This window comes from Scleropages formosus, chromosome 1, assembly GCF_900964775.1.
Source record: "Scleropages formosus chromosome 1, fSclFor1.1, whole genome shotgun sequence".
NCBI classification, from domain to species: Eukaryota; Metazoa; Chordata; class Actinopteri; order Osteoglossiformes; family Osteoglossidae; genus Scleropages; species Scleropages formosus.
This window is the reverse complement of record NC_041806.1, coordinates 284,662-305,158: the sequence shown is the minus strand read 5'-3', so window position 1 is coordinate 305,158 and position 20,497 is coordinate 284,662. Positions and strand designations below refer to the sequence as shown.

At 47.6% G+C, this 20,497-nt stretch overlaps 2 protein-coding genes across 4 annotated transcripts; both read left to right on the top strand.

Annotated features, from left to right (window-relative positions):
* The first annotated feature begins 1,057 nt into the window (after positions 1–1,057).
* Positions 1,058–5,172, top strand: LOC108919716 (zinc finger protein 708-like). Of its 2 annotated transcripts, none has more exons than XM_018727941.1 (2): positions 1,058–1,153; positions 2,055–5,172. In XM_018727941.1, the coding sequence occupies exon 2, from the start codon at positions 2,177–2,179 to the stop codon at positions 4,391–4,393; it is 2,217 nt and encodes a 738-aa protein (XP_018583457.1). In that variant the 5' UTR covers positions 1,058–1,153; positions 2,055–2,176; the 3' UTR covers positions 4,394–5,172. The 2 variants fall into 2 exon arrangements, with proteins under 2 accessions (XP_018583457.1, XP_018583456.1); XM_018727940.1 differs by lacking the exon at positions 1,058–1,153 and adding an exon at positions 1,550–1,716.
* Positions 5,173–8,589: 3,417 nt separating this feature from the next.
* akap8l (A kinase (PRKA) anchor protein 8-like) lies at positions 8,590–19,358 on the top strand. 2 transcript variants are annotated; one of them, XM_029255479.1, is made up of 13 exons: positions 8,590–8,700; positions 9,358–9,393; positions 12,296–12,527; positions 13,342–13,795; positions 14,260–14,380; positions 15,804–15,856; positions 15,971–15,995; positions 16,215–16,326; positions 16,972–17,113; positions 17,196–17,301; positions 17,384–17,514; positions 17,600–17,695; positions 18,645–19,358. In XM_029255479.1, exons 1-13 carry the CDS (start codon positions 8,676–8,678, stop codon positions 19,008–19,010), a joined length of 1,899 nt encoding a protein of 632 aa, XP_029111312.1. In that variant the 5' UTR covers positions 8,590–8,675; the 3' UTR covers positions 19,011–19,358. The 2 variants fall into 2 exon arrangements, with proteins under 2 accessions (XP_029111312.1, XP_029111282.1); XM_029255449.1 differs by having other exon boundaries at positions 14,257–14,380.
* Positions 19,359–20,497: the final 1,139 nt, after the last annotated feature.

Sequence of the window (20,497 nt, the reverse complement as noted above, 5' to 3'; positions counted from 1 at the left end):
GGTGGTCCCACACACGAAAGGTAAAGCACGAAGGTTCTCGGTTCAGGGTCTCTTGTGGTGGAACAACCTCCCCCTCCCACTCAGAACTGCTGAATCTCTGTCCACATTTACAAAAGGTTTTAAAACTCACCTCTTCTAGACTCACTTCGCCCATCATTTCTTAAACTCATGTAAAGTGTAAATGTTTATGCACCATAACTTTAAGATCATGCCCAGATAAGCCTTTATGCAGCTACTCCTGTATTGTACGTCAATGTTTGTATCTCAAAAAGTAAAGAAAAAAGTAAGTGTCGTAAAGTAAAAAAAAATTAGTAGGAAGGTGATCGGGAATCGTCGATATTCTGAGTTTTATACTGACTCCACTGCACTTTGTGAATCATGAGGCTGCATCCCTGGTCAAGCAGGTTCATGCTGCTTTCTCTAAATGTATGAAACACAAACGGAGCAGGTGTCTGAGGCGTGCGCCAAATGAAAACATGTACGTTTCCTGAGTACAAGTGCTCTCGCTGGCGGAGGACGGATGGGCGCGCCGCTCGAGTGGGCCTACTGCACTACGGTACGTCCTTTTCCTCTCACACAATGGCTCATTTTCTTTACCCAGCAGATTTAATTCGTTGAAAAGGTGAGTTCAAAGCGTATGATGATGATGATGATGCAGGGCGATAAAATTGCTAGGAACTCATTAAGAAACATAATGACTTGAATCATAGTAACTCCAGTAGCTACTTTTTGGCCTGATTTCCTCTACTCAAGTAAATCATGTTTGGGTGAGAGCTTCGTTCTACCGGAATGATTATTGCGTGAAAGCAAGACTCAAGAGGACCTTCACTTGACTACAGTGAGCGTTTGGCCACCGCACACACATCTCTAGAGGCTCAGGCGTTCGCGCGGGACACATGTAGCCCCACGTCACGCAATAACACGCCGCCGTGGTGGCGGAGCGGAGCGGCTCATAAACTTTGGCGCCAAACGAGCCTAGGTGGGAGGCGATTTTTCTAGCGCGTTTGAGCCTCTTGTCTCTCCGTACTTCTCCCGCAAGCGCACTTTCGGCGGCGTTTCGCAGCGGAAGAGGCGGCTCGTTCAAGAGCTGCGCTTTTTCTTAGCTCTGTGTTCACTTTCTCCGCTGGGAAGTGCTTCTTTGTGCGCTATTTCGGTAGGTTGCGAAGAACGGACGAGGGGGAAGTGCGCAACGTCACAGAATAGGGGTTCTAGAACAAGACTAGTAGTGCTGAAATGACGTAAGCACTCTCTCTTAGTCTTTCCACACTGTAATGTTACTAGTCTAATATAAGGCGCCAGGACTCAGGAGGACAGAACAGCCAAGAGAGGCTATTCAATAAATTGTCATTTCAGCCATAATATATATACAACAGTAGAGAGTGAAGCTTAACTACAACGTTCCTCCAGGACCATGATGTTGCTACATAAAACAACACAGAGTTAGTGACACACACTACACAGAGAGAGAGAGAGAGAGAGAGAGAGAGACAGTGAGTGAGTGAGTGAGTGAGTGAGTGACTGACAGACAGACAGATAGACAGATAGACAGACAGACAGACAGACAGACAGAATGACAGACCACCCAGACAAACAAACAAAGCGCTCCACAGAGAAGAGGGGGTGAGAGACGGGGACTGCGGGGCTCCTCCTGAGATCCGTGTCCTCGCTCGTGTTCTCCACTGGCACTACAAGGACGCACACTGTGCCCGCCAAAACGTATGTAAATATGCTGCTGCTTGTGTAATGTACCCTGGGCCTGCTTCATCATGCAGTGCTACAGTACGTCAGTTTGGAGGAAAACGTTTGCTAAATGAATTCAGTTAAGTGTTTGTGACAGGTTGACTGAGCTCAAGAATCACGAGTCTGCATCCGCATCTCTCCTTCAGCTGGAGTGATGCATTCTAATAGTATTGTTCTCGGGAGATGGATGTTGCTGGAGAAATGCATCTGCTAAGTGAATCCATGTAAAATGGCCTGTGTCTGCTGAGCTTAAACATGCTTGATGTCAGATTCTCCAATGTTTATGTGTTGATTGTACTTCATCTCTCTTCCAGAGTTTATTAATCCTGGATCTGAGGAAATGGGACATGGGGAGAAGAGGAAGTAAACACTAAGAGGAGACAGAGTTTGAAACAGTGTAAAAGAGCTCAAGGAGAAAAGACTGAAAAGGGTCATCATGGCAGAAGAAGCACAGGCTTCAGGGTCTCTCCATAGCCCACCATCTTACTCACAGGCATCAGCAGCCATGGATGTGTGTGTAAAAACTGAGTGTGAAGATGAGCACATTTCCCACTTTGAATATTGTACTGAGGTTCAGGGCTTCGGTGCTGAAGAGATGGGCTCAGGGCTGCACCTGGATACTGACCACATTAAATCTGACATTGTCACGGTTAAAGTGAAAGACAGTACTGATCTACAGCTACAGTACAAAACTACCGAGGGGTTCTGCCCTACATCAGAGCATTTAACCTCTTCTACTTTTGTTTTATCCAAACAATATAAATCAGATGCAGGTGAGATTAAGGCTGAGCAACATCCTCAGTTACAGGAATCGGTTTCTCCAAAGAAGCAGGTTAATGAGGCTTCTCGTTGTCACATAAAGGAAGAGTATGAAGATTTTAAAATGCACAAATTCAGCACTTTTCCTTGTCCTGTATCGAAACAGCATAAATCAGAAATGGGAGAACTTAAGTTTCAGCACCATTCTCAGTTAGAGGAACCTTCTTGTACAGACAAGGAAATTAAAGCTATTCATTATGAGATAAAGGAAGAGAATACAGATTTACAGGTGCATGAATTAAGCACATTTTCTTGTCCCTCAGCAAAACAGTATAAATCAGAGACAGATAAAGTGAAGATTGGGGAAAATATTGATCTATCTAGTCACTTAAAACAGTCCAAGTTCTTTCGTTCCTGTAGGAACAGTTTTCTGCAAAATGGCAAATTAAAACAGCAGCAGCGGACTTATTCTAGTAAGAAACAGCACAAATGTAGTGAATGTGGAAAGTGTTTTTCCTGTGCATATACCTTAAAACTCCACCAGCTTGTTCATTCTGGAGAAAAACCATATAAGTGTAGTGAATGCGGGAAATGTTTTTCACGATCTGGTAACTTAAAGCAGCACAAGCTTGTTCATTATGGAGAGAAACCTTATAGATGCCATCAGTGTGGAAAGAGTTTTTCCCGTAGGTCTAATTTGAAAGTGCACCAGGTCATTCATTCTGGTGAAAAACCATATAAGTGTGGTAAATGTGGAAAGAGTTTTTCCCATGGATATACTCTAAAACAGCACCGATGTGTTCATTCTGGCAAGAAACTATATGAATGCAGTGAATGTGGTAAGAGTTTTTCCCGTGGAGGTACCTTGAAACAACACCAGATTGTTCATTCTGGTGAGAAACCATATAAGTGCAGTGAATGTGGGAAGAGTTTTTCACATGGAGGTAATCTGAAAAAACACCAGCTTGTTCATTCTGGTGAGAAACCATATGCATGTAGTAAATGTGGCAAAAGTTTTTTCTATGGAAGTTCCTTGAAAAAACATCAATGTGCTCATTCTGATGAGAAACCACATGAATGTAGTCATTCTGAAAAGAGTTTTTCTATAGCTAGTCACTCACAAAAGCACCAGCTTGTTCATTTTGATGAGAGGCCCTATAAATGTGAATGTGGAAAGAGTTTTTCTAAGACCAGTCACTTAAAAACTCACCAGTTTCTTCATTCAGAGAAAAAATTCAATTGCATTCTATGTGGGAAAAAGTTTTCTTGTCAAAATTATTTAAAAAAACATGAATTTATTCATTCTCGTACAAAACCATATCAGTGTAGCCAATGTGGAAAGAGTTTCTCACAAGGACGTTACTTAAAATGGCACCAGTTTGTTCATTCTTGTGAGAAACCATATCAGTGTAGCCAATGTGGAAAGAGTTTTTCACAAGGACGTTACTTAAAATGGCACCAGTTTGTTCACTCTGGTGAGAAACCATATAATTGTAGTGAATGTGGAAGGAGTTTTTCCCATGGGTACAAGTTAAAGGAGCACCAGCTTGTTCATTGCTCTGAAAAACCCTATAAATGTTGTCAGTGTGGGAAGAGTTTTTCTCAGGGACGTTACTTAAAGCAGCACCAACTTATTCATTCTGGAGAGAAACCCTATAAATGCAGTCAATGTGGAAAGAGTTTTTCTCAGTATGGTAACTTAAAACGACATCAGCTTGTTCATTCTGGTGAGAAGCCTTATAAATGTAGCCAGTGTGGAAAGAGCTTCTCTCACGGTGATCACTTAAAAAACCACCAACTTATTCATACTGGTGAGAAACCATATAAATGTAGTAAATGTGGCAGAAGTTTTTCTCAGAGACAGCATTTAAAAAGACACGAGAGGACACACTGAAGGCTTTACAGTATTTTTTTTTTTTTTTGTGTGTGTGTGTGTGAAATTTACAGACTGTCCAGTGAACCCAAGTTGACGAGATACAACTGGAGTTGAGTGAAAAATTGCAATTGTCACAAAGAAAACAAGCTGATGTAGTTTTCACTTGAAGTTAATTCCTGGTGCTCATGAGAAAGCTTGTGTTGCAGTCGGTACATACATGCTGTTCTAGATCCACCTCTGGAACTCAGATGCTGGGCTTGGTTCACTGTCCAGTCTGACTCCATGTTCTTCACTTGAACCCTGAATTCCGCCATAAACCCACTAAAAAGTAACCATGACGACCATTGCTCAGTCAAGGTCACCTGGGAACAAGAGAGATGTTTCAATTTCTGCATAGAAGGAGCAACAAAACTAGTGATTATAGCCGCTTCTTGGAAGTCCCAGGTTTGAATCCAATTTCTTGCTGTTGTACCCTTGTGCTACTTACTCTGAATTGCTCCATTAAGCAGTGTAAAAGTTTCCCAGCTGTGTAAATGATTGAACCATTCTGAGTGTCTTTGGACAAAAAGTCTCAGTTAAATAAATAAATGTGTATCTGCAAGGTAATTTGTTTTTAGAGACTTTTCCAATCACTTGTGAGAACATCCCAGACCAGTTTTCCACAGTCACTCTTATGAGATGTTCCCCTTTACAATCTTGAAAGGTGTGCAACTAAGTGATGTTTCTTGGGTGCAAATAATTTTGTCCTGACTTTGTTAAAATCTTTCAATTTTGTGGGTGGAATGAATAAAATGGGACAAGCGGTTAATGAAAACGGATGGCTCAAATGATTTATTTACAGTCCCCGCCAGGGGGATGCCAAAGAAACAGGTGAAATTAACAAGTGGTCCAGTTCAATAGAGATTTCTCAGCAGGAGGACAAACCAGCTGCCAGGTGAAGGATCTCTGCTCTGCAGAAGTTGAGCTGTAGGTGGTGGTCAGACATCTAGGCAGAGGAAATGTTTATAACTCCAGGGGCAAAGGAGAGGAAGAGCTGGGTATCTTCCACATAGCGGCGCTAGAAGAGTCCACGGGAGGCGATGACAGGGCCGAGGGAAGAGGTCTAGATGGAGAAGAGTAGGGGGCCCAATACTGTGTGAGGATTAGGTGATGTCCTCAATGATGTGCGCTCCCAAGAAATTCGAGCTGCTCTCTCCGCAGTGGTGTCACGGGGGTGGGCCGAGCACACAACCCTGTGGGACACCTGTATTCCCACAGGTGTGCAAGTGCTGGAAGTCAAGAGCCCAGTTGCACAGGGAGGCGTTGAGGCCCAGCTGGCTCAGCTTTGTTATTAGGTGCTGTGGGATGACTGCATTAAATGCTGAACTGAAACCAATGAATAACATCCGCACATAGGAGCCTTTCCTTTCCAGGTGCGATAGGGCTGACGGGAACGTATCCTCGGTGCAGCGATTAGAGTGGTACGCAAAGTGCAGGGGGGCGATGGAGGCAGGGAGGTTGGACTTGATGCGCTGCATGACTAACCTTTCGAAGCACTTCGTGATGATGGGCATCAGTGCAACGGGTCGGTAGTCGCTCGGGCAGGACGCACGAGACTGCTTCGGCACTGGGATCACGATGGTGGTCTTGAAGCGTGTAGGGACAAGTGCTTGCGCCAGTGAGTTGTCGAAGGCGTCTTATTCGACTGGATCTGCGAGCTGCTCAGCACGGTGTCTAATTGCTCACCCTGGTATCCCGCCGGGACCCACAGCTTTTCGCGGCTCGACTCTGGATCGGCTCTTCCTCGCACTGGCCGCCGTCTCGTGCAGAACCTGGTCGTGCAGGGGTGGAGGGCGCTCGCACGCCCGCACGTTTTTCAAGTGGCATGATTGAGATGCCCAGCGATGACGAAAAATCCATCGAGGTGCGCCGTGCGGTTGGCTTAGCGCCTCTTGCGCGTCGGCGCTCGGACTCAAGCGCGCGGCCACGATGACGACCGTCGCGATCTCGCTCGGCAGACAAGAAGGCCGGCGCCTGACGACGGCGAGCTCTACCGTCGACGAAGAGAGGGCGAGGACCGCCATCGCATTCCCACACCACTTTCGTCCAAGCAGATGCACAAGACCGCTCCACGTTTCTCGCCACGGAGTTTTGCCGCCCCGTCCGCTCTCAAGGAGGAATAGCCACGTCCGTCCAGAATGCTGTCCCGTAACCACGTTTCCGTGACCGTACGGACACAGCAGCCCTCCATTTGGTGCTCGATCGTCCCTCGTAGGCGAGTTTCAGCCATCCCACGTCGGCCAGAGGAACGGACAGGAGCGCAGCTCTGGCAGGGTTGGCCTTTTGCGTGGCGTGAATACCGCCACGTCAGTCCCGCTTGCGATGCCTCTTGTGACAGGCTGCTGCAGCCTTGGGGGCCTGAGGTCGCGGGGACGGGGACGGGGACGCGCAGGTCTGTCCATAGCGCCGCGCATCTCTTCGTTCTTTAATGCAGCCATGTGGTAGCGTGTGAACGAGCTACCACTTTCCGCAGTAGTCTGTCAGCTGCAGGTCGTTTTCTTGATAGGCTGAGTGCCGTTAGCCGTTGTAGACGTACAAGACGAAGACGGAAGCGATATCTGAGGTCGGGGAGAGGCGCTGTGTCTGTACGTGGATCACCAATACATTTACGTTTATTCGCTTAGCAGACACTTTTCTCCAAAAGCAACTTCCACTTAACTCTATGTAGTGTTATCAGCCCATGCACCTTATTCACTGCAGTGACTAACACTGCTAGATACACTACTCACACTAGGTCACTCATCCATACATCAGTGGAACACACACACACCATGTCTTTGGACTGTGGGAGGAAACCAGAGCACCTGGAGGGAACCCACACAGACACAGGGAGAACATGCAAACTCCACAGAGACTGAGCTGGTATCGAACCCACGTCCTCTCACACCACCCAGGCACTATGAGACAGCAGCGCTACTCGCTGTGCCACCGTGTCACCCGACAGGCCTGCTGTCCATCACAGAGTAGCCACACACACGCGACAGGCAATTTAGTGTCAACAATCCACCTGCAACACCTTTCGACTGCGGGAGGCAACCAAAGCGTTTGGGGGAAACCCGTGCAGACACAGGGAGAACGTGTAAACTCAACAGACACGCTGAGCTTCACTCAGTTAACACGATCCCGCTGAATGAGACCGTAATACTGCTTGGTTGTTGTTTTTTTGTTTTTTGCATTGACATGGAATAAATGCCAGTCATGTGTTTGCTTTAATTATGTGTTTTTGAGCGAGCGAAGGATGTTGTCTCTGTGAACGGCAAAGCGCCGCAGTGGGTGGGCTGTACTCGTGGAGGTCTTTGTGGGCCGTTCTTGATCTAGACCCTCCCTCGGACCTGTTCGCCAAAGGAGAATGACCCAGCAGCACAATATTCCAAAACGGCAGCGCTGAGGAGATTGTCCATTCTTGGCATTTGAGAGGCAATGGAGAGAGACTACTGGCTGGCAAATCATCCAGTTCTTCAGGAGGGGAAGGTACAATCCTGATTGCATTGTGCTAAACAGGGACGTGGAGGCGCCGGACACATTTATACCTTACATTTTTAAATGTTAAGATAACATAGCATGTGTTCGTGGAGCACATGGGACATCGGGGAGGAGTGACTTTGACAGAGATGAGTTTTCAGACCCTTCCTGAACGCAGAGAGAGATTCAGCAGTTCCGAGTGACAGGGGGAGGTCTTTCCGCCGCATCGCAGCCAGAACCGAAGACCTTCGTGCTTTTGATTTTGGACCTTTTGTACGTGGGACCACCGAGCAAGGGGAGGTGGAGGACCGTAGCAGCCTGGTTGAGGCGTAGCAAGAAACGCTGATCTTCACCAAAAAGATGTTCATCGCACTGCTCTTCACCAAAGTGCAGCTCTTTCTTCAAAGCGGCACTGTCGCCCCCCAGAGGATGGCCTACGTTCGCGACGTGACCACTACACAGAGTAGTGCAGCATCTCTTCTCGTTAACTAGGACCCTGCCACTCCGTTGGTCGAGTCTGAGGGGTTAAAATCACCTTTCATCAAAATCATAAACGTGCGAAAGGTACCATGCCTCGGGCGCTGCTGTCCGCGCAGCACCTCCCGTTGCGGTACAACTCCAGGCCGCCAGGTGGCGCTGCGCTCCTTTCGCCGGCCCTCGATCGAGCGGAAACAGCAAAGGGGAGGTTTCCGGCCAAGCGGTGTGGGGGAGGGGCTTCGCTTCACCGGCGCATAAGTACTAGAGCGGCGGCGCGCGAGTGCTTGCGCGAGCTGCTGCGCTGTTCGGGACCGCGTGCGAAATGTTCGGCCGCGGATTCGCGTCAGGTGAGCGAGTCGGTTATTTTCCACCTTTTTCGCGGGATAAGAGCGTGTCGGAGGCGGGAGCTGCTGCGGAGCGGCTCTGCAGTTAAAGTGACGCGAGTGGGAACGGCGCGGTGCGGGAAAGAAGAAGAAGAAGAAGAAGAAGAAGTGAAGTGATTTTATGGCCCGCGGAGACCAGCAGCAGCAGCTGCAGCTTGAGGCTCAAGTGGTCCGTGGAGCCGGAGCAGCGCCTCTGGTAGTCAGTGGGGCTCGTAACCAGTCGTGTGGGGAGTTGTTGCTGGAACGGACACACACGCAGAGCGTAACGAGCTTGTGCAGTCAAGTCAGAGTGTGACACAGCAGATAAACTTATTGCCTCAGTTCACGGTAAATACCAGTTGCTGCTGCTGCTGCTGCTGGTACCTCCCTGGGCCTGTACTCACTCTTAATTTAACTGACGCTTAGTTTTCTCCAAAAACGACTTGCAGTGTTAAAAGGTACCTAGAATTATTTATCCATTCATACAGAGCAGGATCATTGTTACTGCAACAATTCAGGGTAAGTTACCGTCACCCTGCTCAAGGATATATTAGTATATTGATATTGCAGTCGGAGGTGGGACTCGAACCTGCGACCTTTGGTCGTCTCCTCTGCCTGACTAACGCTCCTGTGCTCTGTTAGGTGGCTCCAGCTGGGGTGCTGCTTCTTCTAGGAGAGGTGAGTGAGGTTTGGGACACTTCACCACTCGGGGGGGACTTCTGGCCTGGTGTGACACCAGAATGTCCAGCAGGGGGCAGCAGCCACTGGCACTTGTACCCTCAGAGCTGTATTATCACAACAGTTTCTAGGAGTTTTCTTGTTTTCCTTGCCTCGCTTGTCACATGATCTGCCTCTCTTCTATAATAAGTACATACTAGTCTAGCATCCCCCTCGCTTTATTTGCCGTCACTTAAGTGTCAGCTGTATGAGCTCTTGCATCCTCCAGATATAAAAACTTGCGTTTATTTAGCAGATGCTTTTCTTCAAAGTGACTTTCAATGAACTCTAGTTTTATCAGGCCACGTAGCTTATTTACCAAGATGTCTTACACTGCTAGATGCACTGCTTACAATGGGTCACTCATCTATACATCAGCTGAACACACCATATCATTCATACACTATGGGGGAACCTGAACAGCATGTTTTTGTACTGTGGGAGGAAACCCACACAGACATGGGGAGAACATGGAAACTGCACACAGGCTTAGCGGGCATCGATCCCACGTCCTTTCCCACCACCTAGGCACTGAGAGACAGCAGCGTTACTTGCTGTATCACTGTGCTGCGCAACTTCTTGGTAAATGGTCTGTCTGCAAAAGCAACATCTGTCACATTCTCCGCATGCCTCTTGGACATCTCTGCCTGGATAGCTGATCACTACCTGCAGTTCAACCTTTCCAAAACAGATCCTTCACCTCCCAGCTGGCCTGTGTTCCTGTCAGGAACTCTATCAAATTGGACAAGTGACTCATTTCACTTCCTGCCTCATTGGTTCATCAAGTTTGATGGCATGACAGTGGTGGGTCTCCTCAGCAACAGTGAGGAAATGGCATACAGAGAAGTGGACCAACTGGTACAAAATCAATAACCTTTCCCTAAACATTGTAAAAAAACAAAGGGGATCATAATCATTGCCTTCAGAAAGGCTCACTCTGCCCACCCCCCACTTACCATCAGTGACACTACCGTGGAGAGAGTGAGCAGCTCGAAGTTCCTGAAAGTATATATTGTTGAGGACCTCACCTTTCTCACACGTCAGCTCTTGCCGGAGGAGCCCAGTACCTCCTCCGCTTCCTGTGGCGACTGAAGAAAAGCCTCCCCCACCCATCCTCACTACATTCTACAGAGGAACCATAGAGGGTGTACTGGCCAACTGCATCATTGTCTGCTATGGGAACTGCAAGGTCTCTTGATTGCAAGTCCTTCCAAGAGATGGTGAACATTGCACTGGTGCCCATCTCCCCTCCATACAGAACATGGTGTGGCACAGCATGAGCACCTGGGTGGTGTGTGAGGACGTGGGTTTGATCCCTGCTCAGTCTGCATGGAGTTTGCATGTTCTCCCCATGTCTACATGTTTCATCTGGGTCCTCTGGTTTCTTCTCACAGTCCAAAGACATGCTGTTCAGGTTCAGCAGGTTCCAGTGTGTGTGTTCCACTGAAGTATGGATGAGTGACCTATTGTAAGTGGTGTTTCTAGCAGTGTAACATAAAGAACACCTACCAAATATGGTGCGCCCGCAAGGCCGTCGGCATCACAACCGTCCCTGTGTACCCCTTCCGTGGTTTTCATCCTCCTGCCGTCCGGCAGAAAATGCCAAAGTGTCCGTACCACTTTCTCCAGACTGAAACAGCTTCTTCCGTCAAGCTCTGATTATCCTCAGCAGCGTTGCACCCCCCAGGCTATCCGCGCACACTTCTTACGAAACAGTTGCCCCCCCCCCCCCCCCCCCCCCATATACAGAAGAAGCAACTGCACAAGTCAGTAGAACATGACACGTGCTACCTTGTACAAAAAGCACATCACTGTGCACCAAAATGACACGTTACACAATAACTGAATCCTCCGTGCCGAAGTTGTGCATCACCCTCCAGAAATCTACTTGAACTGCTAAATTCTCCACACACAGCCCTCATGTTTATTGTGCTGCTACAGCTCACACCATTCTCTAGTGTTTTGTCTTGCTACAGTGTAAATTGTTCTGTTTGTACTATTATACAGTATGTAAATCTTGGTGTTCATATTGTCTGTGTAATGTATGTTATGCATAATTGTCACCAGACCCTGGCCTGTATACTGCACTGTGCTGTATTTGCACTCATCTTGCAGTATATGTTCTATGTGGCCCAGTGTTCCAAAAAGAAACAAGATTTTGCTCCCCTGAATGCACAACTCTTATAAGTGGGAGGACAAAGTTGGCTTTAACTTAATGTTGCTAGATTAAATAATGGGTTTCTATTTTTCTCTGAGCTGTGTGCTTTGGAGAAGTGTCTAAATGTGCATGTCCTTAAAAACCATAATGGAGTATTACCATGTTTAGTTTTGTAAGGAGATGGGTTGTGTCAATATGTAGATAGTTAATACCTATGTTAATATGTAAACAGCTGTAGTAACACCTGCAGGAACTGCTGCTTCAATATATGGAAATATGCCCTAATGCATTAATATTGATCTCTCAAGCTCATGTATGGTGTAAATGTTCATGCATCTTGACTTTATGATCATACCCAGAGAAGCCTTTACACAGCTGCTACACCTGTATTGTATGGAAATATTTGTGTACCCATTAAAAAAAAAAAATTAGGAAGGTGATCAGGATTAGTCTATCTTGAGTTTTGCGTGTATACTTGTGCAATGAACATCCGGTGTATAAAGTGGAAAGAAACTAGGTTTGCTTAATGACATATCTGCAATTGTCTTTCTCCTAATGTAATGAACACATTGTATTTTCTCTGAGATGTATGTCACTTTGGAGAAAAGTGTCTGCTAAATGAATAAATGTAACATGGCAGGATATGCATAATATTAATATGGGAACATATGTGTGTTAGTGGCTTACCTTGCTCCTCCTTCCCAGGTTCAACTGGCTATGACCTGTATGGGAACAAGGACTCTCTGTCCATTGCTGGTGGCTGCAATGGAGGCCGTGGTGGGAGGAGCCTGGGCCTAATGAGGCGGGGCCTCTCAGGTGATTCTCAGCTGCCAGCCACAGGTAGCAATGCCGATGCCATCATTGCCAGGATCAACCAGCGTCTCAACATGCTCAGCCAGCTGGAGGAAGGCATGCAGAGCAGCGGCCGCGGTGAGAGGTAAGGGCCCTGTTCTCCTGGTGTCTCCTCAACTGTGACTGACTGGCGATAGCACCAGCCACGGGTGTAGTAAGATTTCAGAATTTTCCCCGTTTACTTTAAGCTGTTGATCATGATGCGTTGTGGTCCTAATAGCGATCATAACATGGTATGCCGTCTCGCCATAATAGATCTGACAGCTGGTCGGCCTTGGATCACCTGCAGCTGCATCTCTGACTTGTCTTTCAGTTGTGTCCCTAGGTGTACCTTGTTTTGACAGGCACTACAGGGACATGAATCAGTAGCTTATATTAATGATACTGTATGCATTTGAGTCATGCTGAATTAGAGCATTTAAGTCCTAAGTGTGGGACAGATGGCCTTTGTGTGGCAGCTGATGTTGGCCTGCAAGTGTTTCCCACTGTTCAGCAGAGTAGTGAATGCTGTTACCATAAGGACAGATAGCTGTGGTCTTCAGGTACTCTTTTTAGCAGTCCTACAGTTTATTTGTGATTGGTGGGTTTTTTCTGTGTGTGGGTGGGTGTGCATGCATGCACCCTGTGACAGATGTGTTCTTGTCCGGGTTTCATGACATATCCCTGTAGCGGCAGTGCAGTCATGGCCACCCACTTCTGTCGTTGTGTGGGTGCCCCCCCCCCCAAAAAAAAAAAAAAAAAAAAATCCAGCTGGGGATGGTGTGAGCAGCCTGTGGCATCTGAAATGTCAGTGAATCCCATTGGCTTGTTGCTCCCTCAGCTAATGCACAGTGTGATCTCGTTGGCTGAGAGCCACCACTGGCCACGCCTTCACTCCTTGCTCTGCGGCTCCTTTGCAGGTTTGACCAGTACGAGTCCTTCGACTCTCGCCCCGCCTCCCTCGCCCCCCGTGATCTCTTCAGATCCGACAGCCCTGCTTTCGGCTGTGGCCCGGGGAGGCCTGGAGGCGGCAGAGGGGGCAGTGGCTCCTCCTACGGCCCCGCCGAGGTGCGGATGCCACGAGACGCTGCTCCAGGTCCGGCTTGGGCCGCTGAGCCCCTCTCCCCAGGAATGGGTGGGACAGGCGGCCATGGTTTCAGTCCCAGGCAGGACCTGCCTTCTTTGGGCAGAGGCTACAGGGGATTCACCCCTGGGGGGCAGAGCAAGCTCCCATCACTGCTGTCGCACCACATGTCCCCGGAAGCGGGGCTGTATCAGCTGGGTCCTGGCCTTCAGAACTTGTCTGGCAGAGGGCACTTTGGAGGGGGCCCCAGGGCAGGCCGCCAGCGTGGGCGCAAGAGGCCCCTTAACCAAGTAAGTAGTGCCAGCGTACAGCTGGACACATCCGAACCTTGGCCCTTCAGCCTGGTCCCGCCACCCCCACCAGCAACTGCTCAGACGCTTCAGGGGTGTTTTTACTCCCATCCTCAGTGTCTCCCCCCGCCCAGTGATCTGGAGGCTCAGACATGTTTTTACTTGGATGCCTGATGGTTTGCCTAGATTCTTAGGCCAACAGCATTGTATTTCTCACACCTTAACATGTGTGTGCAACATTGGTGCTGGTGATCAGATTGTGTGAGCTCAAGTGTGTGTGTGTGTGTGTGTGTGTGTGTGTGTGTGTGTGTGTGAGAGATTGAGATGAGATGGATGTGCTGTGTTTTTTTGCCCTATTTGTGTGTGAGTACATGGGCACCTGCCACTTGGCTTTTTTTAATTATTAAAAATCCTACTCTGTGGCTCTTGGCTAGGTATCTGATGCATACTTTCTGACCCAGCAGCAGCCAAAGGCCCCACAGCAGGATGGGCAGAAGAAAAGGAACCAGAAGGCAGCTGAAGAAGGGAAGGAGCCTGAGGTGAAGAAGTTTAAGACTGAGCTAGGAGCTGAAGAGCCCAGTGAAGGCAAGACTGAGTATTATCTGCTCCTACCCACAATGCTCTTCCTCACACATACTGCAATCCTGTATGTTCTCTCACACCCTCCCACCATTGGCAATATAGTGTAATTTCTGAAAAGCTGGTGATAGTTTTTAATCCAATCTCTTAATTCCATTTATTAAAAAAGGAAGACTTACTACATAAGTACCTGAGCCACTGACCATTTTAGAAGAAAGTCCAGTATGTCAACTGCCCTGGACACCCATGAATCTACGATTAGGATCCCCTTACAATATACAATGCTATTTATAATTATATCTGTCACATCATGTCTTATTCGCATTCCCTTGCATTTGTATAGAACATACCTGTACATATGTCTAGTGGCTATTTTTTGTGTATTGTGTACGTTTATATTTTATCCTTTTATTCACATATTCGCATCTTATGTGTCTTGTCACTGTCATTCTGTGCTGTGGAAGTTTCTGTCAAAAGACAAATTCCTTGTATGTGTGAAAATACTTGGCAATAAAGCTCGTTCTGATTCTTGTTCAGAAGCTCTTACACATTTACGGTCCCTTTTTTTTTTCCTGCCTATTTTTCACTTTCCGTCTCACAATGTAACTTTTTTGCATTTTCCATTCAGTTTTGTTAGCTTAAGCATGCTTTTGGTGTTAGTTTGTATTGTATGTCTGTTTTTAGAAAAATATTCCACATTTTTGAAAGTAGCCAATTTTGGCACTGGGTTCCAAGCACAAAATGTTCCAATACCTTTTAGGATTTGATGCTTTCTTCAGTGTCCTGTTGCCTTCTAGAATCTTCCAATGGCCATAAAGTACCAATGTAATACCAACAGTCTCGAAGAACTAGTGGTATTTTTGTAATCGGTGAACTTTAACTAACTGGTCATAATCAACATAAATGCTAGAACTTTGAAGGATTTTATCTATCTTTGGTTCTTTGTATGAATTTCATTGCTTTAGAAATGTATACCTTTTTTACTGTACCACAAAGAGCTGGCATTAAGCTTATGCTGCATGAAATGAGCATTACCTTCACTATTAGTGACACTGATGGTAGTAAAGAGAATGAGTACTAATAGATACTAGTATTAGTACTGAAGAGGGCAGCTCTCCCGATATACTTACTGTAAGCGCTCAAGTAATAGGGAAACCGCCCAGCTCGTTTGTGGTAAATGAGCAGTAAATCAAGTGACAATCATGCATTTGTAATTATACTGCTTTTCAAGGGTGTGTGTGTGTGTGTGTGTGTGTGTGTCCTGTCACTTCAGGTCTCCCCCCACTTGTACCCTTGTTCTAGATGTGTCCTTGCTGTAGGGATGAGCTAACTTGGAGTTACAGTACAAGGACTGCTCGTGTGGAAAAGATTGTAGTGTCCGTCCCCCCATTTCCTCTCTGATGCCCTCATGTTGTCTTTGTCATTTCAGAGCCCGTGGACACAAGTGGAGCAGCACAGGAGCACCATGGCACTGCTGGCGCTGTAAGCGGGGCCGTCAAACCCATTTGTATTGCTTATCTCACCACTTTCATGTCTCTGCTTTGCTGCCTTGCTCCATTTGAGTGTGTTGATGCACTCTGCTTGTGTGTTTCACAGGATGGGGAACCTGCTGGAGAGCACGGTGAGTCTGAGCTGTGGACTTGCTGTGAAGTGGGCTCTTCCCTCCACATGTTGGGTAGCTCTCCTATTTATTGTGCTTGATTTGACTTGACAAGATGTTGATGTCAGTATTGGGGCCCATGTGCTCCTTCCTGAGTACCCAAGTCTGCCTGTCTCTCTATGGCCAGAATGCCCCCCCCCCCACTGTGGTAAATACTGAGGCCCCCCCCCCCCCGCCCAGTTCTGACCATGCAGGAGAGAACTCAGCAAGCCAACAAGCAGCTGCAGGTTAAACGGCCACCACAGCAGAGTGCAGTCCCCAAAGTGAAGAAGAGAAGGGGCTTCCTGGAAAGGTCAGGGGTCACACCTCACATTACCACATTTAAAGTAAACCTGTTGTGGACAGCAGCAAGTAGGTGCAGGGTATGTCCCTGAGGTGTGCACTGAAGGAAGCTGGGTAGGAGTTTCTGCCCATCTTGGTTCACCTTACTTCCACAGTGCTTACGTCTTAGGCCGGGAGCTCAAGTGTCAGTGATCCATAACAGGAACACTGCCTGTTTATGGGATGAATCAGCCAGCCATCAGCACCAAGTGCATTTACATTTATTGTGGCTCTCACACAAAGTGACCCACAGTGATTGGTATGCAGTACTTATGTGGCACCTTTAATATGGAACTTACAGTGCTAGACACACTGCAATAGTCATACATTGTTCTGTTGTATAGACCAATGAAACACACACAGGGCAGTTTAGTGCCACCAGTTCAAACTTGAAATATAAAAATGATTAATATTAGTCAGGATTTTTTTCATGTTATAGCTGAACTAGGTTAATACCTGTAACGGATTTGATTTTGACAGTGGTAAGTGACGAGTTACGAACAAAATGAGTAAGAATGTTGAAGAGCAGCTGAGGAATGCGGGAGCGGTGCCTTCTACACCCGATGGGGGGTGTGCGTGCGTGCACAGTGATGCTCACTGGCTCCTTCATCCCCAGGGTCATGTTCACTTGCTCCATTTGCAAGTTCCGCTCCTTCTACAAGGAGGACATGGTTGTGCACCTGGAGAGCAGATTCCATAAGGAGCATTTCCGCTTCCTGTCAAGCCAGCTATCCAAGGGCACAACGGACTTCCTGCAGGTCAGCCATGCCCACTTGCACTTGTACCTGTAACATGCCTGTGTGTGTATGAAAATGGTGTGTACGTCTGTGTGAGAAACAGGAGTACCTCCAGAACAAGTTCAAGAAGACGGAGTTGAGATGGAAACAGACGGAAAAGCTCAGTGCCACCATCTGCCAGGTGTATCGGGAGCAGGACCTTACCCGAGGTGAGGGGCCTATGGAGCCGTAACGTGTTTACTGCAGCACAGCCCCTGCCGCACCTGACTCTTCCCTCTGGTTCCTCCACAGGGGTGGGAATGGAGCACTTCTTGAGGAAGGTGGAGGCTGCCCACTGTGCTGTCTGTGATCTCTTCATCCCCATGCAGCAGCATTTGATCCAGAGGCACCTCCGTTCCCCTGACCACAACTACAACCGCAAGGTGAGTGCATCTGAGGTAGGTGGAGCTAGCTCACCGAACCTTTGTGTCTGTTTGTGACAAGTAACGTGAGCCGTCTCCATCTCAGTTCATGATGGAACAGTCGAAGCGTTCCGGTCTCCTGGTGGCCCGCAGCATCCTCAACCACAAGGTCATCAGTAAGAAGCTCGAGAGCTACCTCAAGGTATGTGTTCAGTCGGGGGCGTGTTCGTGTGCTTGTGTGCAACGCGACCCAAAAATACAGGTGTGCTTGTAAAGCAGCAGTCGTGAAACTCCTCACTACTGTTAATCTGAGTGCTGTGAGATCATAAGTGTGCTGCTTATGTCATCAAGGGAAGATTGTGGATGTAGTTCAATTCCATTTATTTTTAGTGTTCATCACAGTGACACCAAGTGCTGAACAACAGCATAAAACAGAGTTTGCAGCAGAGAAGTAAAGGTTCGCATCCGGCCTTTGCACCTCTGCACTGTACACTGACTCGGACTGCACATACGCATCAAATGGGCCCTTTGAAACTCACTGTCACAGCTGCTCTGGACACCCGCTCTGATTCTGCACCAGCAGATGTGTGTGGCAGCAACGATTGCAATACTTGGTACTCACCCTGAACTGATCTGGTAAAAATTACCCATCTGTGTAAATGGCTAAATTCCTGTAAGGAGCTTGGTGCAGAAACATTGTGTTGTAAATCACCTTGGCGAAAAGGGGTCAGCTGGACAAATAAGACAAAGCCCCAGGAGAGGTTCGAGACAGTGTCCATACACATGCGGCCCTCAGTGCAATGCGTGACCTGGTTTTACAGTGTATGGACCAGGGTAGGAGGGGCAGCGATGGCTGTTTTGCAATGTGCAGTGCACACTGCTTGGTGTTTCCATGGCAACAGAACACCACACCACAGATGTAGAGTATTATTTCTCCTCTCACTGTAAAGGGAGCCAGTGCAGGTGTTCATTTAGTCCGTCGACGTGCCAACGATTCATACTTTTACTTCCATTACGCGGACTGCAGCAGGGTGACGGACAGATGCTAAATGTACAGCTTTGGCTCAGCAGCTCATCCGCTGCTACATTGTGCGTCAATCATAAATGGCTTCTTCCTTCATGCCAGTCAGATGTGTGATCTCATCCCCCAGGGTGAGAACCCCTTCGCTGAAGGTGCTGAGGACAAGAACCTGGAAAATGTCACAGTGACCGAGGAGCAGAAAGATGGAGACATGTCCAAAGTGGACCCCACTAAGGGTGCTCTAGAGGGGATGGATGGACAGAAGGAGCACAAGGAGGGGGAAGCTGAGGACAAAGAACCCTGTGAAGAACTGGGAGAGGAAGACAGGGGAGCAGATGACTTCTTTGGGGAGGATGAGGGGTCAGAGGGGGCCTTGGAGGATGACAATGAGGGTCTGGAGGGGGCCTTGGGGGAAGATGAGGATGTAGAGGGCTTTCTCAGGGAGGTGGATGAGAGTGTGCTAGCAGGAGATGAAGATGGGGACATTACAGAGTGATCCCAGCTACTTGGTGTAGTGGTTAGCCTCTCACTCTCACAGAAGTTACAGCACACATGAACCAGTTGCTTACAGTCCAAGCCCACAATCAAATATGAATGCTGATTCATTGTGTCCTACACACTCACACATAGGAAATCTTTGTTTTGCTGCCTTTCTGAGAGAGAACATGTTGGAGAAGATGGAATGTGTCTCTTTGATTTCCCATTGACGCAGCTCATCACTTGACCCTGTGGCAGCAGTGGACATATGTGCTACCTTTTAGTTAATTGGTTGGGTTGTAACACTCAGGCCTGTTTACCATGCTGCTGTAGCTGACTGCTTACCCAGACTTTTTTTTTTTTTTTTTTTTTTAAAAATACCAGTATACAATGCAATTGCTGTTAGTGCTAAATGGGCTCCTTAAGGTCCTTCCTTCATGGTTTTTGACTTTGGATGTCCTGTGTATGATTTGTTTACACTCTAAAGTGTAAACCAGTGGGTAACTGGGGCAGTTGCTTCTGGTAGATGAAACGGTGTCCCCCATTTAAGGGGAGCAGACTCAGCTGTTTTTGAACTGGAACAACTGTTACGGGGTTATTAAATGTTAAGTTTACCAAGGAACTTTGTCCATTTTAGTTTCTGTAATCATTTGCATCAGTTACTTTATCACACCTATGAAGCTCATCTCCTTGTCTCCTCCCAAGGGAAATAAAACAGCTCTCACTATCTTTCTCCCATGTGCCATTCATACTGTATTTCTAGAAAGATCTGATCACTTCTAGTGTCAGAAAGCTGGAAAAACAGTCCCCCTGCAAAAGGGGCAAATACTGTCTCAATCATCTCTGCCTGAGCTCTGTTTCAATTGAATTTTTTTCCACACATGCTTGTTCTCCATAGGTAGTCCCTCAGGTGCTGTTCTATTAATGTTTTAGTAGGTGTCTTGTCTACAGCTGCTTGCTGTTAGTTTGGTACCTTTCCTCCTGTGCCTTCAGCTCTGGAGGTGGAGAAACCACCTCTGGGCCCAAATTCAGTACACAACTACAGACCTGTTTACGTGCAAGCATCAGACTCAAAACTCCCTGACCGCTTTGATGGAAGAACGTGTGCTTACAAGGAGACCTACGGGGGAGAGCAGGTACACAGCAAAGCAGCTGGACACCTGGGACAGCCGATGGCATAGTGGTTATAACTGCTACCTGCAGTTCTGTTCCTATCGTTAATTGTTTGTGAAAACGGGCAGCTGTGACAAGGGGTAAGTAACTGTAACTGGCTTAACATTGTCAGTTGCTTTGGAGAGAACTGTCAGCTAAACAAGTCAAATTTGTGTATCTTTCAGACCCCTGCCTGGGGGCAGCTCAGCAGAGCAATAATTCCACTGGTGCCTCAACGCTCCTGGGCTCTAGGTGTGAATACAGGGCACCGTGTGTGCGTGCGCGGGGGCCCCGTGGAGGACTGCTGTCTTGTCCAGGATAGGGTCTGCACCACCGTGACCCTGCGCTCCTTGT

Excerpts from the sequence above, each read along its gene's own strand:
- LOC108919716 (XM_018727941.1), top strand. The coding sequence starts at position 2,177 with ATGGCAGAAGAAGCACAGGCTTCAGGGTCTCTCCATAGCCCACCATCT.
- akap8l (XM_029255449.1), top strand. The coding sequence starts at position 8,676 with ATGTTCGGCCGCGGATTCGCGTCAG. Across the intron at positions 13,796-14,256 it reads GCAAGAGGCCCCTTAACCAA|CAGCAGCCAAAGGCCCCACA; the intron begins GTAAGTAGTGCC and ends TTTCTGACCCAG. Across the intron at positions 15,857-15,970 it reads ACCATGGCACTGCTGGCGCT|GATGGGGAACCTGCTGGAGA; the intron begins GTAAGCGGGGCC and ends TGTGTTTCACAG.